Genomic DNA, 17,824 nt, shown 5'->3' on the forward strand with positions numbered 1-17,824 from the left:
GGACTGAGCAATTGGTTTCGCAAACAAAAATTTATAATCTAGTCCTTGATCCACCTACCAACAATTGACATTAGTGAAAGTATTTAATCCAACAAAAATTTAAGGAAGAATTTTGTAATGAAGGTATCTTCTTATTAAATTATGACATTAGAAATTTCAATCATACATTAGACATTAGAACCATCCTTTCCTTCCCATGGAAATGAGACTTGTCACACTCACACCTCACATGGTTGAGAAACTTTCATTTGTTGAATGTCTTATGCCTACTTCGGCTCCCTTTGGTGGCCTTGGATTTTTATTTCCTTTAATTTTGGGCAAGTTGAAAACTCTCCTTCAAGAATAGAAAACCTATTTGTGCTTGTATTCCTCGAGAATTTCAATTCTGCACATTTTGTTTCATTACCAAGTAACACCATACATTCTAGAAGTATTTTCAAAATCCTGAACATAACTAGAGACCGGTAGAAGGCAGCTCCAGTCTGGACTCTGGGTTTGGTCAAGGACTGCTATGATGTCTGTCTTCATTTTTCTTCTTTGCTTGAACAACTTTTTTATCGAGACCTTCACAAATATGATGTAATCACGTGCATAAGCATATTCTTTTATATATTTTTTGTTTTTTTTGATACACGAAAATTCTCAGATTCTTGTCCCCACAAAATCAAGAGGTTACCCACGAATCCAGACTCAGGATTCCAGGCCCCTGTTGGGCACTCGAGGGGTCCATTTTTCATTTCCCATAATGTAAAAAAATTACACCACCTTCCCCAAAATTCAACTTCTTGGCCAAACTTATTCAAAACATCCATCGAAGGTTAGGTTAGCTAGAAGAAAAAAAAGAACGCTTACCTGACCACTAACCAACTGCAAAAAATTATTACATCATTTATAGATAAAATCAATGGACCAGAGTAGCTTAAAATCATCGATGCTTTGTTCCAGCATTACACTGACATATCATTGTCCTGGTCATCCTTTTCATCGGCAAGTGCTGGATGATCAATCAAGTTATGGTTCATAGATGGGTGGTACTGTTGGATCACTAAAACTGATGTTGGAGTTGAGATCTCTGATGATGCTAAATAACTTCCGATAGGTCCCAATTCAGGGCAGTCAGTGTTGCTTCTGTCAAGAAGTGGTGCTGCAGGTGGCATTCGGCCTACAAGGAAGAGATTGCTTCTACTTAAACTCTTCATTTTTTCTATTATCTCTTCCCTTCCTCCTACTACTTTTTCTTCGTATTTTATTGATGATTCTTTATAAGTTCCTTTTAATTGACTCAAGAATTCCTCGTCGGCCTTCTTCTCTTCTATATCATCCACTAGTATTCCGCTCTCGATGACTTGATCTCCATTTTTATGAATCCCCATCAATGACTTCCCTGGTTTTGGTAAAAATCTAACTACAGTGAGGACGATTCCTGGATGTTCAGCCATTCGTGCTCCATAAGCCACTGCCTCACGGTCATCACGTCCGCCGAAGAAGAATGCAGTGATGTCGAATGACACATCTTTGGCTGACACTTGTGTTGCACCTCCAAGGCCACGGTCCACTAGGATTCCCACTGAGCATAGAGCTTTTTGCAGGACTCTTAGGTTCACTAAGTGAAAACCATGCCCCAATGACTCCATCATACCATCTACACGCTGGTGTTTGTGGAACGGAAGGAGAATGATTGCCACGCGCTTTTGCTCAGCGCTGGTGCAGATATCTTCATGAATGCTATGCAAAGCAGATATGGCAGTCATGGGTCTGATGGAAACATTGCTGAGCTGTTGGTAGGCTTCAAAAGCGATAATCATCCTGTCATGGTCTGGTCGCTTCATGTTCCAAAATGGGAGTCCATTGTTCCTTGCCTTATGTACCATCGATATAGCAGATGATCTCTCTGATAACTCCATCAAATGCATTGCATAGACACAAAGACCTCGAGATCGGGTACCACGTGAAGACTCCATAAGGTTGATCATGCTGGGGATGTTCCGAGTGCTATGGAAACATGCAAGTATTGTAAGCTCTGTGTCGAGATTATTACGTTGCATTGTGCGATGCTTGTAAGGTTTGGATTTCCTTGCTGGTTTGTACACTGCTGTTACAATTGGGGTTGTAATGAAGGTGGTGAAGAGCGCCATTAGCACTAAGATAGCAAATGTCTGGTCGTTCAACACCTGCAATACTCATAAATCAAGTCGCCGCGTGATTGATTCATAGATTTGAAAAATTCTACCATTTAATATGATTTGGTATACTGTATACAACTAAAAATTATACGCACCTTTCTGTCCTTGCCAATGTTGAGGACAATAAGCTCGACTAGTCCCTTGGTGTTCATGAGGAAGCCAAGTGTGATTGCCTCCCTGAATGGCACTTTCACCATTACAGAAACAACTGTTGTCCCGACAATCTTCCCGAAACAAGCTGTAAGGATAACAAGAACAAGCAATCCCCATGACTCTGCTCCCTTAATTGTTGCAACATTAGTCTTGAGACCGCTAGAAACGAAATAAAGTGGTAAGAGAAGCCCTGACACAATATCCTCAATCTTTTCAATCAACACTCCAGCAAATGGACCATCCTTTGGTACAATAATGCCGATTACAAATGCACCAAATAATGCATGAATACCAATGCAATCTGTAGCAAAACCAGCAGCCAATACAAGGGATAACGTTGCACAAATGTAGTGTTCTTTAACGGGCTCTCCATCAGGGGATCTCCTAGCCATCAGTACAAGTACAGGTCGTATAACAAAGACGGCAAAGATGAGGAAGGCAATACAAGTGAGTAGAACCCATAAAGAAATCAATGGGGAACTACTAGTACCAGAGAGAGCGATGGCAAGAGCAAGGAGAATCCAGGCTGCAACATCATTCACTGCAGCAGCAGACATGGCTATGCGACCGACATCAGTAGTAAGGAGCTTTAACTCAGCAAGAATACGGGCAAGCACCGGGAAGGCGGTGATGGATAATGAAACACCCATAAAAACTAGGAAGGGGGCGGGTCTTGCACCATGAGCAATTGTAGCTTGAAGGACAACAGAGGTTCCTACTCCAAGTATGAACGGAAAACTGATACCAGCAATAGCAATGCCTAGTGCTTTCTTGCCAGTGTGACGGATGGCACGTATGTCAAGCTCAAGGCCTACCAAGAACAAGAAAAACAATAGTCCTATGTTGGCCAAGGTGTCTAGGACTGTCATACTCTTTGCTGGGAACACTGTGTGCAAAAATTTCTCGCTCCTACCAAATGCAGATGGCCCAAGCAATATTCCTCCCTGTAAATCACATATGGTTTATTTGGGTGATATTGTCTAAAGATTTTTCAAAAATAAATCAATCTTGCTATGGTAAGTTCCTGATTGCAGAAGCTAAGATAGGTTAAACAGTAATTTTCTCTGCCATACATTGCTTTTTGATTCACAGGCCAAAAACATTTATGCTGCCAACTTATTGCACAAAAAAATTGAAGCAAAACCAGGCCATTTTGAGGCCAGTACTCAAAAACAATCATCCTAAATTAGTTTGAAAAACATTTTGGGGATCCCTGCTTCTTTGATGTTAAAATTTTATAATAAGAGGGATAAGAGAGTACTTACAATAATCTCAGCAATGACTCGAGGTTGTCGAAGAGGCCTAAGAATAAATGCAAGTGTTCTTGTGAAAGCAACAACCAAACAAATCTGTAGGATTGCCAATGGAAGTGCATAATCTAATGGATTCTCTCCCTGCCATGCCCCATTTGATGTTGCTTTCATTGGTGCTGGGCATACCGTTTGATTTGTCGCCATACTTAATAATATTAATATCAACACACCTAATCCTAATTATCTCACTCAAAGATCAAAACTAAACAACAACAACAACATGAGCAGAGTAGATAAGAAAATTCAATCTCAATTTACATAATATACACTATACAAATGTTAATACTTTTCCTCTTCTGCAATTCTATCTACATCCGTCGTAGAGTAATAAGTATTAATGGCCTAATTAATACCATTAAGAAAATGGAAAAAAAACAATCAATAGCATTAATGCATATAGAAGAAAATTCAGAAAGAGAGACAAATGAGAGTAAAATTCTAAAATTATCCAATTTTCTTAATTAATCCATGCCTAATTCAGGTTTTACCATGGAAATTAAAAAAACTCCAGCTCGATTTAGCTTGATGTTATGGATAGGAATATGCCCATATACCCAGGGCTAGGAACCCTTAATTGCGATTTGGTTAAACTCATTACAGACCTCAAAATTTAACCAACATTATTAGGAAGTGTTAGTTAAATCACAACTAACATTGTTAGGAACAGCATATATATTTGGAATTATTTGGTTAATAATCAAAATTACAAGCACATTATTGTTAATATGTACTATTTTTTACTAAGCCCCCATCTTTGTGTTTTGTGTTTTATGTGTATAAAGAGAGTAAAATGTAACACCTTCTTTTGGCTTGACTATGTAGTTAAAGGGTTTAACAAAAAGAGTACGAGTAACAGCAACTAACTAACCAAATTGTCATTCAATATAAATAGATAATTCTTGGGTTATGCACATAATTTTGTATACATTGCAGTAGCATGATGATGAATTGTGCTGCAACAAGCATTATTACGAATTCAAACACCGTTTGTAATAAAAGACGTGATAGTACTAGTGATTGTAATATCGTGATAGTCTTGCAGTGCACCATCTGGCTAATTATGTTCTTGGGGATTGTAATTCAGGCTGAGAGCGCGGGCTGTTATCGGTTAGGGAAGGTGAATGTAAGTATCTCTAACAGATTAAGAGATAGGAAGATCATGAGAATACAATGTCAATCCGCAGATGACGATCTTGGTGTTCAATTAGTTAGAAGTGGTGAAACTATTGAGTGGAGGTTTGGTAACAACATATTTTTCAGCACTCTTTTCTATTGCGACGTCGAATGGCAACCATTATCACCTGCAGAAGATGGCAATGGCTGCAATAATGGAGGGTACCATTTTGATGCATATGACTTCGATAGAGACTCTTGCAGGTGCAAGCGTCACTGCCACTGGTTAATTACAGACGAAGGCCCAACTAGTCAGAACGATGATGGTTCTTGGGAAGATTTTTCTTTTCAACAGCAATGTCGTTCTTAGCAAATTGATTAGCAACTGCTTATTTTACAAATGTATCTCAGATCAGTTGTATTTGGGTATTACAATAGGAGTCAAAAAGAGAATACATAATGAGAAAATTGCTGCTAATTTACCCTGTGTGAGTACTCCTATGCTGATTTCAGCAGTCGGCATGGCAGCTATCTGATAGTTGCTAGCTTACGAGATTGTTGAGCTATAAGTGCAGCTGTTGATGGGCACTCAGCCAAAACTACTTCATATCCATCTTTGTAGCTATCCATTCCTTGGGCCATTAGTTGCCAGAACACAGCACCACCACAGGGACCTCCACTCCTAGCACATGCATAAATGGTGTAGTATAGTCTTCTAAAGTAAGCATCCCTTTGGCCAACATTATATCCTGCTGCCTTACTTGATTTTCCAAATTCAGCCAACAATATTGGTTTCCGAATTGAATTGGAGTCATGGACATGGGATTGAACTCATTTCTTGACAAATTGTAGTTGGGTTTGTTCGCTTGAGTCAGGTAACCATTGATCTGGGTAGAGGTGAATTGTGGTGAAATCTATTTCAGGGATCTGATTGTTGGAGATGAAATCTGTACCAACTTGGTAACCAGGGTTGTATTGCTTTCTCTCAGGGACCGATTCCCCGTAATATCCTTCTAATCCGATTTCCAGCAGATGGTTAGAATCTATGGATTTCACATGTCTAGCCATCTCTGCAATCCAATTCTACATGCATTTGATTGCATTGAACAAAGTAAGTGACAGTCATACCAGTAAAAAAAAAAGGAACAATTAGCACAGCAATTAACAAACAATTTTAGAATAATGCAAATGTATCCATATGGTTTTAAGCACACATATAAACGTAAACCCATGGAGCGCGGTCCTATACATGTACCTGCAAGGTCTTTCCAGAGAGGTCGGATTGGCAGCGAGGTTCGTTCATGAGTTCCCATGCAAAAATGGTGGGATCATCTTTGTACGCCACTCCTGTAATCGAGTTGTTTCTCGTGAGCACAGCCTACACATGTACAGGCATCCAGTACACATTAGACAGAGACTTCATAAATGAACTAGATTCTTGTTCATTTTGCAAACCAGCATCAACTCATGCTAGTTATGAAATACATCAATATTAATCATTTTAGAAGTGGTGAACTTTGGAAGGTTTCTGCTATTGTTTGGGTTTAGTTCTTTAAGATGATAAATGTAATTTACCTTGACATGGTTCTTGTAGAATTCTCTGGTCAAAGGGTTAGTATAAAAATCATCATCTGATTGCAAGTACTGCCCTTTGTCTCTTGCCCACTGAACATACTGTTTTCTGCCACCATAATCATCATAGTTGTTCACTAAACTCAGTATCAAATATATTCCGTTTCTCTTTGCTTCAGAGATAACATCATCCAAGCCCTGTGAATCAAATTAAAGACGAATTAATTAATACAGTATATACATATGAACATCCTTAAATCCCCAATTTACAAGGATGTACATGCATATACCTTCAAAAGCATTGATGTTCTATATATGTTAACTTTCATTAATAGCTAGATCTGCTTGTATAGGGATAAATATGATCTCACCTTGAACGTTTCTTCATTATATGAACCAGGAGAAGATTGCAAAGGCTTGTAAGAAGTACCATCACTGAAAGCCCATGTTCTAACTAGATTCATTTTTAACCTTGAAGCTTCTTCAAAAGTGTCAGTCACTTTTCCTTTATCACATGATGGTTCAGAAGCCATGGACATCAACCAATACGCATTAAATCCATTCAAGTACAGTGGCTTCCCGTTCACCATGAAACGGGTACCTCTAGTTCTAACGAAACCATGTCCCCGATGAAACCCCGACGATGGCAGCAAAGATGAGTTATGCGGTTTGCACTGTCCTACTTGTAGGTAGGAAGATGCTAGAAGGGCCAGAACTAAGCACCCCAACAAACTACTGCTACTGCTAATGTCGAACATCATTTGTGAGAGAGGGAGACAGAGAGAGACGGAGCAATTGGTATAGCAAACGATTTCCTAAGAGATTTAGTATTTATAGAGCTCAAAAGGAAAAGGTTAATTAATTAACAATTAAGGAAATGAATTAATGATGGATATGGTCATGACGAACCGAGGAATCAATATTTTCGGGTTGAGATTCACTATGGTTATTTTTGTAAAACATGCCTAACTTATGGTTGCATGTCATGCCAAGGCGACCAATACGAGAGTGCACAAGAGACATACTCTTCTATATATGGCTGCAAGTATGTGCTTTTTGGGTAAGAATTTTTGGAATGATATTTATCTGTTCAGAACTCCTTTTGGTTACTACAAACATTATTTCCGAACAGTTTCTTCCTTTCCGTAGAAATGGATATCATCCAATGCGGCATCTTATAGGGTTTTACGCCAACCAATTCAACTGTGTTCAAACTATTAATAAATGCTTGCGGTAAAACTGACAGAATCCGAAAAACAAAACTGAAGAAGTAGGTGCTAAAGAAACGGATCATTTGATGCATACGACTTGCGATAGGCCTTCTTGTAAGTGAAAGCGTCAATTTGATATGTTTGAAAGTCCATTTTTTATACCTTCGGCTCTCTAAATTTTCCAAGAACTTTCTCAATTAGACTGCAAAGAAATCAAACAATTAAATTGATTGGTGGAACTGCGAACGCACTACTGGTCGCTCCATATTGATTACTACCTCCGTCCCTAATTAGATGACCTAGTTAAAATTTACTAGTAAATTTAAAAATGATTTATCTCTCAAACTGTACAACGGATTTTCGTAAATTTTGTATCATCGGAAAGCATTTTAAAACACTTATCTAATGAATATAAATATGACTATCAAATTTTACATATTTCTTATAATAATACTAATCTATCACTCCACTTATTTATGGTATAGGTCATCTAATTAGGGACGGAGGGAGTATTATTTATCAGAATACAACTAGCACTACTACTAGTACGCACTACATATTAAGGGAACGAGAACAAAATAAAACTCTCCCTGCTAATTAACCTGATGTGTGACTAATCCTTGATCACTTATTTAATCAGTGTGCATTTTAGCTTAGTAAGAGATAGTTGATAGTTTACGAGATTGTTGACTTATAAGTGCAGCTGTTGATGGGCATTCGCCCAAAATTACTTCATATCCATCTTTGAAGCTATCCATGCCTTGGGCCATCAGTTGCCAAAAAGCACCACCTCCGCAGGGGCCGCCACTCCTAGCACATGCATATATGGTGTTGTATAGTCTCGCAAAGTAGGCATCCCTTTGGCCAACATTATATCCTGATGTCCTGCTTGATTTTCAGAATTCGGCCAACAATAATGGTTTCCCAATTGCAGCTGAGTTGGAGTCCTGAATATGGGCTTGCACCCATTTGTCGACGAAATCTATTTGGGCTTGGTCACTTGAGCCAGGTAACCATTTGTCAGGAAATAGTTTTAAATTTGTGTGAAAAGTGAGTGTGCAAACTTACAAAGTCATGTGTAGCGTGTGCGTGTGGTAACTACCAGGTAACAGTTAAAATGTACGTTAGTCACCTGTTGAGCAGGTAGCGTGTTTTGAAGTGTTTAAAAACACCTGAGAGAGAGAGATTGAGTCTGTAATTTCAAAATCAAAGGTGAATGAAATCAAAACCAGAGAAGCTTGTCAAACGACATTAGCTTTCTCACATGGTATCAGATAAAACCCTAACTTCATATTCCTTTCAATTTTAACTAATATCATCTTCAATCTTCCATGGCTAATTCAAACAAACATATATCATTAACATTCAAACCTCCGTCGAAATTATCTGCAAACAATTATCCTCTCTGGAAATCTCAGATAGCTCCACCACTACGAAGCTATGATCTCCTTCGATTCTTTGATGGATCCTTTCACAGTCCTGTGAAATATGTAAGAAAAACATCTCCTGCTGGTGTTGCTATCGTCACTGCTTCAGATTTCGTCGATTCTAATCCTGATAATGAATTTATTTCCAATCCAGCTTATGTTTATTAGGTAAATCAAGAATCAGCTCTTTTATCTTGGTTATTTTCTGCTTCTACTGAAGAAATTCATTCTCAAGTCATTGATTGCACTTTTCTCATGAGATTTGGAATCGATTGGAACAAAATTATAATTCATCTACTAAATCTCTCCTGTTACAACTTAAGACTGACTTGATTAGATTGAAGAAGAGCTCAGACTCGATGTTAGTTTATTTCAATAAGGCACGTTCCATTTCACATCAATTAGCTCAAATTGGTAGAGCAATATCTGATGAAGACTTGGTAATTCATATTCTACAAGGCTTACCGTCTGAGTTTAATGCTTTCAAAACATCGATTTGTACTCAACATTTGAAGAATGAGAATCTCATTACTTCATCAGAACTTCTTGGATTGTTGTTATCTGAAGAAGCTAGAGTTGTTGCTGACTCCAAGGTGGATCTTACTACTGCTTCTGCAAATGTGTCACAACCACAACAACAACAATTCCAATCTTCACAACATGTTGGTGCACATTCTTATCCACACAATGATTATCCAAATCATTCAGGTACATCATATCCAAACAATTATGGTTACTCTTCTTGGCATAATACTTCCAATGATGGCAATTTATTCTGGCTTTAGAGGAAATAGAAATGGTGGCGGTAGGAACTTTAGAGGAGGATTCAAAGGAGGTAGAAATTTTCATGGTGGAAGATTTGGTCACTCTGGTGGCTCAAACAACTTTTATCCTCCTACACCAAAGTATGACTATTATGTTGAATGCCAATTTTGCAAGAAACCAGGACACTTAGCTCCTGACTGCAGATATAGATTTATGTGTAATGATCATCCAATGTTGCAAGCATATCACACTTCTTATGATTCATATGGTGATGATTTTGAGGATCATTGGTGCCCTGAACCTGAGGCCTTTGTTGTTTACAATGAGGAAGGTGCTTCTTCATCATCTATCTGGGTACCTAATTCTGGAGCTACACATCATATCACTTCAGATCTTTCAAATCTTAATATGCATTCAGAATATCAAGGTTCTGATCAAGTCAAAGTTGGCAATGGATCAGGTTTGAATATTACTCATATTGGTTCTTCCACATTCACCAATAATTCTGTTCAGTTTACTATTTCTAATGTGCTTCATGTACCATCTATTACCAAAAACTTGATATTTGTTCTTCAATTCATCAAAGAAAATAACTACTATTTTAAATTCTACTTTGATAAATTTCTTATAAAGGATATGGTTACACACAAAGTGCTCCTTCATGGTACTGTTAAAGATGGTCTCTATCACATGGACTTTACTTCTGCTCAGCTCAAGCAAGCATTGTCTTCTAGGCTATCTTCATCACAAAGTTGGCACAACAAACTTGGACATACAACATATCATACTTTAAAGCATGTTCTCTCTTCAGTAGATGAGGTTATTGATTCTCATTTATCCTCTACTATTTGTTCATCCTGTCAATCAGCAAAAAGTCATGCTCTACCTTATCCACTTAGTTCTACAAATAATGTGTATGGTCCTTTAGATTTGATTTACTCAGATATATGGGTCTCACCATTGTGTTCTATTAGTGGTTACAAATATTATGTCTCATTTATAGACTCATTTAGTAGATTTACATGGTTGTATCCATTAGCTTGTAAATCTGAAGTACTTGAAACATTTGTGAAATTTAAAGCATTTGTGGAAAATCAACTTAATAAAAGAAATAAGTTTGTTCAATCTGATTGGGGAGGTGAATACATAATTGTTTCATCTTATTTGGATAAATGTGGCATTGGTCATAGAGTGTCTTGTCATCATGCTCATGCTCAAAATGGAACAGCTGAGAGGAAACATAGACACATAGTTGAAACATGATTGGCCTTACTTCATCATGCTTCTTTGCCTTTAACTTTCTGGTCATATGCTTTTAAGACAACAAACTTTTTGATTAACAGACTTCCAACACCAAAACTCCAAAACTTGTCACCTCTGGAATTCTTGTTTCAAATCAAACCAGACTATCTGTTTTACATATATTTGGCAGTGCTTGTTATCCCTGTCTCAAGAAGTTTAATCATCACAAGTTGGATCCAAGATCAGTTAAATGTATATTCCTTGGGTACAGTCTTATGCACAAGGGTTATATTGCTTTAATCCACATACAAATAAAATTATTATCTTAAGGGATGTAAAGTTTGATGAAACAGTTTTTCCTTATGCTTCCATATTGGTCTCTGATCCTATTCCTGCTGCTCTGCTAACTGTGAATGTTACTTCACCAACTGCACCTGTTACTGAATCATTACCTTCTACTACATTGCAACCTATTCCTAATGAAGCTGATATCTCATCATCTGGCACTTCATCTTCATCTGATATTGCTTCACCTCCTACTTCTGTTGTTACAAATGCTCATCCTATGAACACTAGAAGTAAAATGGGCATCACAAGACCCAAACCAAGAATTTATGATTCAGAAGTTCAGTATGTGTGTGAAGATATTACAGTTCCCACCTGTGATACTGAAGCTTGTAAGGATCCTAATTGGAGAGTTTCTATGGATGAAGAAATCACTGCTCTGTTGCAGAATGGTACTTGGAAACTGGTGCAAGCAATTGCAGTCAAAAATGTGATTGGCTGCAAGTGGATTTTTAGAATAAAAAGAAGAGCAGATGGTTCTATTGAAAGGTATAAGGCAAGACTGGTGGCCAAAGGCTATAATCAAGTAGAAGGGATTGATTATCAAGATACATTTAGCCATGTGGTCAAGCCTACTACTGTAAGGATCATTCTTTCTATATCTCTTTACAAGAACTGGCTGGTAAGACAACTAGATGTGAAGAATGCTTTTCTGCATGGTAACTTATCTGAAGATGTCTTTATGATCCAACCACCAGGCTACACAGATAAAATGCTTCCCAGTCATGTGTGCAAGCTTCAACAATCTCTATATGGTTTGAAACAATACCCAAGGGCTTGGTTTGAAAGATTGAGTCAGTTTCTGGTCAAGAATGGTTTTTCTTCTTCTAAGACTGACACTTCACTTTTCTTTAGAGTGACATCTACTTATGTGATTTACATTTTAATCTATGTGGATGAAATTTTGGTGATAGGAAGTTCTTCTACTGACATAGATTCTTTGATTGTTGCTTTAGGCAGAGAATTTTCCATTAAATATTTGGGTCTCTTACATTTTTTCTTAAGCATGCATGCTACACAGAACTCAGCAGGTATCTTACTCTCACAAGAATAATATGTCTCTAATTTGCTAGTCGAGACTAAGATGGATAATGCTGCTAGCTGTGCCACTCCTATTTCTACATCAACCTTTGTGATAAATTCTTCTCCATTTGAAGATCCAGTTCTCTATAGAAGCACAATTGGTGCACTTCAATATGCAACAAATACAAAACCTGATATCTCTTATGCTGTTAATAGAGCATGTCAACATATGCAGAACCCAACTGATGCAGACTGGTCAGCTGTGAAGAGGATACTAAGGTATTTAAAGGGCACTATTTCTCATGGTTTGCAGTTTAAGAAGTCTATATCTCTTCAACTTCAAGCTTACTCAGATGCTGACTGGGCTGGTGATATCACTGATAGAAGATCTATTGGTGGCATGACACTTTTTCTGGGTCCTAATCTTATTTTATGGTGCTCCAGAAAGCAGAAGACAGTTTCCAGATCTAGCACAGAAGTAGAGTATCGTTCTCTGGCAGATGCTACTTCAGAACTAGTTTGGGTGCAGTCCTTACTGCATGAGCTACAGTTTCCTTCCCCAAGGGTACCTGTTCTGTGGTGTGATAATATGGGAGCCACATACTTAAAAACAAATCCAATCTTTCATCACAGAATGAAGCATATAGAGATTGCATTTCACTATGTCAGGGAGTTAGCTGCTGCAAAAACTCTGGATGTTCGTTTTCTCTCAACACAGGATCAAATAGCAGATATTTTCACAAAGGGTTTATCTAGCAGTAGGTTTTCCACATTAAGGTACAATCTCAGTGTCTTTGCCTCTGCATAGACCCTGTTCTTGCGGGGGGGGGGGGGGGGGGGGGGGGGGAGGGGGTCAGGAAATAGTCTTAAACTTGTGTGAAAGGTGAGTGTGCAAACGTATAAAGTCATGTGTAGTGTGTGCGTATGGTAACTGCCAGGTGACAGTTAAAATGTACGTTAGTCACCTGTTGAGCAGGTAGCGTGTTTTGAAGTGTTTAAAAACACCTGAGAGAGAGAGATTGAGTCTGTAATTTCAAAATAAAAGGTGAATGAAATCAGAACCAGAGAAGCTTGTCAAACGACATTAGCTTTCTCGCACCATTAATCTGGGTAGAGGTGAATTATGGTGAAATCTACTTCAGGGATCTGATTGTTGAAGATAAAATCTGTACCAACTTGGTAACCAGGGTTATATTGCTTCCTGTCAGGAACCGATTCCCCGTAATATCCTTCCATTCTGATTTCCAGGAGGTGGTTTGAATCTATCGATTTCACATTTATAGCCATCTCTTCAATCGAATTCTACATGCATTTGATTGCATTGAACGAAGTAAGTGACAGTCATACAATCAAAAAAACAATTAGCACAACAATAAACAAATTGAGCATCCACTTACCCAAATGTTATACCTTTAAAACAAGCATTCTTAGAATAATTTAAATGTATCCATATGGTTTTAAACACACATTTAAACATAAACTCATGGAGTGAGGTTCATTTATGTACCTGTAAGGTCTTTCCAGAGAGATTGGATTGGCAGCGAGGTTCATTAATAAGTTCCCAAGCAAAAATGGTGGGATCGTCTTTGTATTGGTGAGTTATCTAAGGAGCTTGGATGTAAAATAGAGACTCTGCCATTTAAATATCTTGGCATGCCAATAGGTGAAACTTCGAGAAGCTATATGGGATACGGTTCTAGAAAAGATGGCACAAAAGCTAGCATCTGGGAAGAAAAAATTACTGAATAAAGCAGGCCAGATGGTGCTTATCAAGAGTTGTGTATCTAGCCTACCGGTCTATTTCTTATCTCTTTTCCACCTACCAGTTTGCATGGAGAAGAAAATGATAAAATTGATGTGAAATTTCCTTTGGGGAGCTTTCGAAGGGAGTAAGAAAATGGCTTGGGTTAAGTGGGATAAGATTAACTTGACAAAGCAGCAAAGTGGATTGGGTGTGAAGAATTTTAGAGTTGTTAACAAGACCCTACTGGTTAAATGGATTTGGCGCTATACAAAATAGGAAAAGGCTTTATGGCGAACCATTGTTCAACAAAAAAACTCAGGCAAATGAAGATATGGTCATGCCGATTGATGAAAATGTAATTCAAGGAAGAAGTTTATGGCATAGTGTGACGAAGTTGGTGCCGAGAATTCACAGTATGATTTCTTTCAAAGTTAGAAATGGAAGGGGCGTGAGATATTGGATAGATCGATGGTCAACAGTTGACTGTGTAAAAAATGTTTTCCGGTAATCTTCAAAGTTTGATCTCGGAAACATGATTCAATTGCACAAATGATTAGAGATGGTCAATGGTATGGAATTTTTCGACACCAACTAAATGCCAATGAGCAGTTGGAATGGGACCTGCTACGTCGGGACATTGGTGTTGTTCCCACCCTAGTGGAACGAGAAGATGAGGTACAATTCACTCACAATTACAATAACAAGTTTTTCTATAATACTTTGGCTGGGAATGTGTCAGAATGCTCATTTTCGAAATTTCTGTGGAAAAATTACATTCCACAAAAGGTAAGTTTTCTTCTTTGGGATGTTTCTCATAACTCTCTCCCTACGAGAGAAATGCTTCGACACCGAGGGGTTAACCTGAACAGTACTGTTTGCCCTTTATGCAACGACGTATTGGAAACGTCTGACCATCTGTTGCTGCATTGTCCCTATTCGTTCAAACTATGGAACTTCTTTATCAAATCATTGCGAGTTTGTTGGCTAATAGCGGGCATTGTGTTGCATCTATTTGAAGCTTGGGAGTGAAACTTTTTGGCTGGAAAGTGTAAGAAAATTTGGAGAATATTGCACTATGCTATTATGTGGAATGTGTGGAATGAAAGGAATCACAGGGTATTTGGTGGGAGGCCTAAAGATGTGGAAGAAGTCATATTTCAGGCCTAACTCTAGCATAAAGCACCTAGGACCCTTAGCATCTGATCATGTTCGTATAAAACTAAATATGCATAACCACTGGGATGATGGCCCTACTCCTTTTAAATACTTTGGAGAATGGATAAAGCATGAAGATTGTAAGACACTTATTCAGGATAGTTGGAACACTGTTGTTCAGGGGTCATCGACTTACAAGGTTAGTTAAACATGTTCTTCGTTTGTGGAATAGAAAAAAGCTTTGGGAACATAAATAGTAATATAGAAACTATAAAGAAAAATCTAGAAAATACAAACAAGACTGAAAACTATGAAAACAAGTCGCATGAGTTAGCCAAGCTAAGAAATGATCTTGCAAAGTGGTATGCTATCAAACAAAAATTTTGGAAAGATAAAAGTAGGGACCAGAACTTAGCTCTAGGTGATAGAAACACTAGATATTTCCACACTAAAGCTAAACAACGATTTCGAAGGAACATAATAGATATAATAAGAAATGAAGAACATGTTTGGCTTAATTCTAAAGAGGAGATCTCCGAGTGTATAATTCAACACTTCCTTAAAATAGCTACCTCAGTAAAACCAGATATAGACCAGAACATGATAAACCTGATACCTACTAACATAACCCAAGCTGATAATCACATGTTGTGTGTTAGGCCGTTAGAAAGTGAAATAAAAAAGACTCTTTTTCTATGGAACCTGACAAAAGCCCGGGACCGGATGATTTCCCTCCCAATTTCTTTCAACAGAATTGGGAAATCATTGGAACTGACCTAATTAAGATGGTACAAACTTTTTTTGAAATTGGCCATATCTCTGAGGAGATGAATGCTTCTTTTATTTCCTTAATCCCTAAAACCCTGAATCCAACTACTCTGGTAGAATTCAGACCTATATCTCTTGCTAATACTTGATATAAAGTGATATCTAAACTTATGGCAGTCCCTATGAAAGGCCTGCTAGGTAAACTAATATCGCCTTTTCAGTCGGCTTTCATCCCAGGTAGACAGATAGCGGAAAACATAACTTTGGCCCATGAAATTATACACAAGATAAAAAACTCAAAATCTAAGAAAGGTTTTATGGGATTAAAAATCGACATGTCGAAAGCTTTCGACAGGGTCGAGTGGGAATTTCTAATCCAGGTTATGACCAAAATGGGGTTTAACCACAAATGGTGTAACTTAGTCTATCAGTGTGTTTCTATAACCACCTTATCTGTCCTCCTAAATGGTTCTCCTACAAAATTTGCAAACCTACTAGGGGATTGAGACAGGGAGACCCAATCTCCCCTTATTTTTCCTCTTTTGTATAGAAGCGCTTTCTAGATCTATCTAGAATGCTGAGAATACTGGACAGATCAAAGGAATAAAATTGGTTCATCAAGCTCCCTCCTTAAGTCATCTTCTTTTCGCTGACGATTGTCTGGTTTTTTGTAAGGTAAGCGAATAGACTTGTCAAAATCTGGTTAAATTGTTCAAAAACTTTAGTTCGGCCTCTGGCCAACTGATTAATCTAAGTAAATCGGGAGTTTTTTTCAGTAAAAAAACGGAAATAAGTGTTCGTCATAGGGTAAAAGAAATTCTAGGTGTCACTGCTATTCCCCTAACTGACAAGTACTTAGGCTCACCTTTGTTTACTAACAGATCTAAAATATCTTGCTTTGAACCTTTATTAGAAAATCTGAGAACTAGGATCACAGGATGGGATGGAATTAATCTAAACAATGCGGGGAAAACTATTATGATAAAAAATGTTACATCGTCTGTCTATGTGTATCAAATGAACTGTTTTAAAATTCCGGTAAAAATCTGTAACCAGATAACAAGAATGCAAAGGAACTTCTGGTGGGGAAAGAATTAAAAGGGTTTGAATGATAATGGGAAGAAAGGAGTGTGTCTAAAAAACTGGACTTCTATCTGTAAAAGTCTGGAAGAAGGAGGCTTGGGTATAAAAAATGTTAAAAAGTTTAACATTGCTATGATAGCTAGGATGGGATGGAATCTGAATCAAAATCCTGAGTCCCTTTGTGCTAAAATTTTAAAAGTTAAATACTATCCGAAATGCGATATTTTACACATAAACAGTAAACCAAAGTCTAACGATAGTTGGGTCTGGAAAGGGTTGCTCTCGGGGATCAACCAAGTTAAAAAGTGCTGCTTCTGGGAACTAGTAAATGGTAGAAATATTGATATTTGGGAGGACCTTTGGATACCAGGGACTAAAAATCCAATCCGTAGAAACACTATCAATATTGAGGGCCTTAGTAAGGTTAGTGATCTAATAACAGAAAACAAAAATTGGGACCAAGATAAACTTGCCAGATGCTTTGATAACCAAACAATAGAAGTAATAAAGAAAATTAGAATACCAGGTGAAGAAAATACGGACATTCCTCGATGGAATCTAAATAAACAAGGTATGTTCTCTGTGAAATCTTTATACAAGCATATAAACACTGATAATAATGCAGAAACTAAATGGAGTAGAATATGGAACATGGAGACAACTCCTGCTGTTAAGATTTTTATTTGGAAAGTAGCCCACACCATTCTTCCTAATAGTATGCGAGTGG

The 17,824-nt window shown here is 37.8% G+C and overlaps 1 protein-coding gene and 2 pseudogenes across 1 annotated transcript; all 3 read right to left on the reverse strand.

Moving 5' to 3' along the window:
• Positions 1-266: 266 nt before the first annotated feature.
• Positions 267-4,119, reverse strand: LOC113332647 (cation/H(+) antiporter 19-like). Its single transcript, XM_026579170.1, has 3 exons — positions 3,602-4,119; positions 2,279-3,280; positions 267-2,171 (listed from the first exon to the last, which is right to left on the reverse strand). The coding sequence occupies exons 1-3, from the start codon at positions 3,791-3,793 to the stop codon at positions 948-950; spliced, it is 2,418 nt and encodes an 805-aa protein (XP_026434955.1). The 5' UTR covers positions 3,794-4,119; the 3' UTR covers positions 267-947.
• A 1,075-nt stretch (positions 4,120-5,194) lies between these two features.
• On the reverse strand, positions 5,195-6,964 carry LOC113333387 (annotated as a pseudogene).
• Positions 6,965-8,181: 1,217 nt separating this feature from the next.
• LOC113332870 lies at positions 8,182-15,018 on the reverse strand (annotated as a pseudogene).
• Positions 15,019-17,824: the final 2,806 nt, after the last annotated feature.

Source organism: Papaver somniferum, unplaced genomic scaffold (genome assembly GCF_003573695.1).
Source record: "Papaver somniferum cultivar HN1 unplaced genomic scaffold, ASM357369v1 unplaced-scaffold_132, whole genome shotgun sequence".
NCBI classification, from domain to species: Eukaryota; Viridiplantae; Streptophyta; class Magnoliopsida; order Ranunculales; family Papaveraceae; genus Papaver; species Papaver somniferum.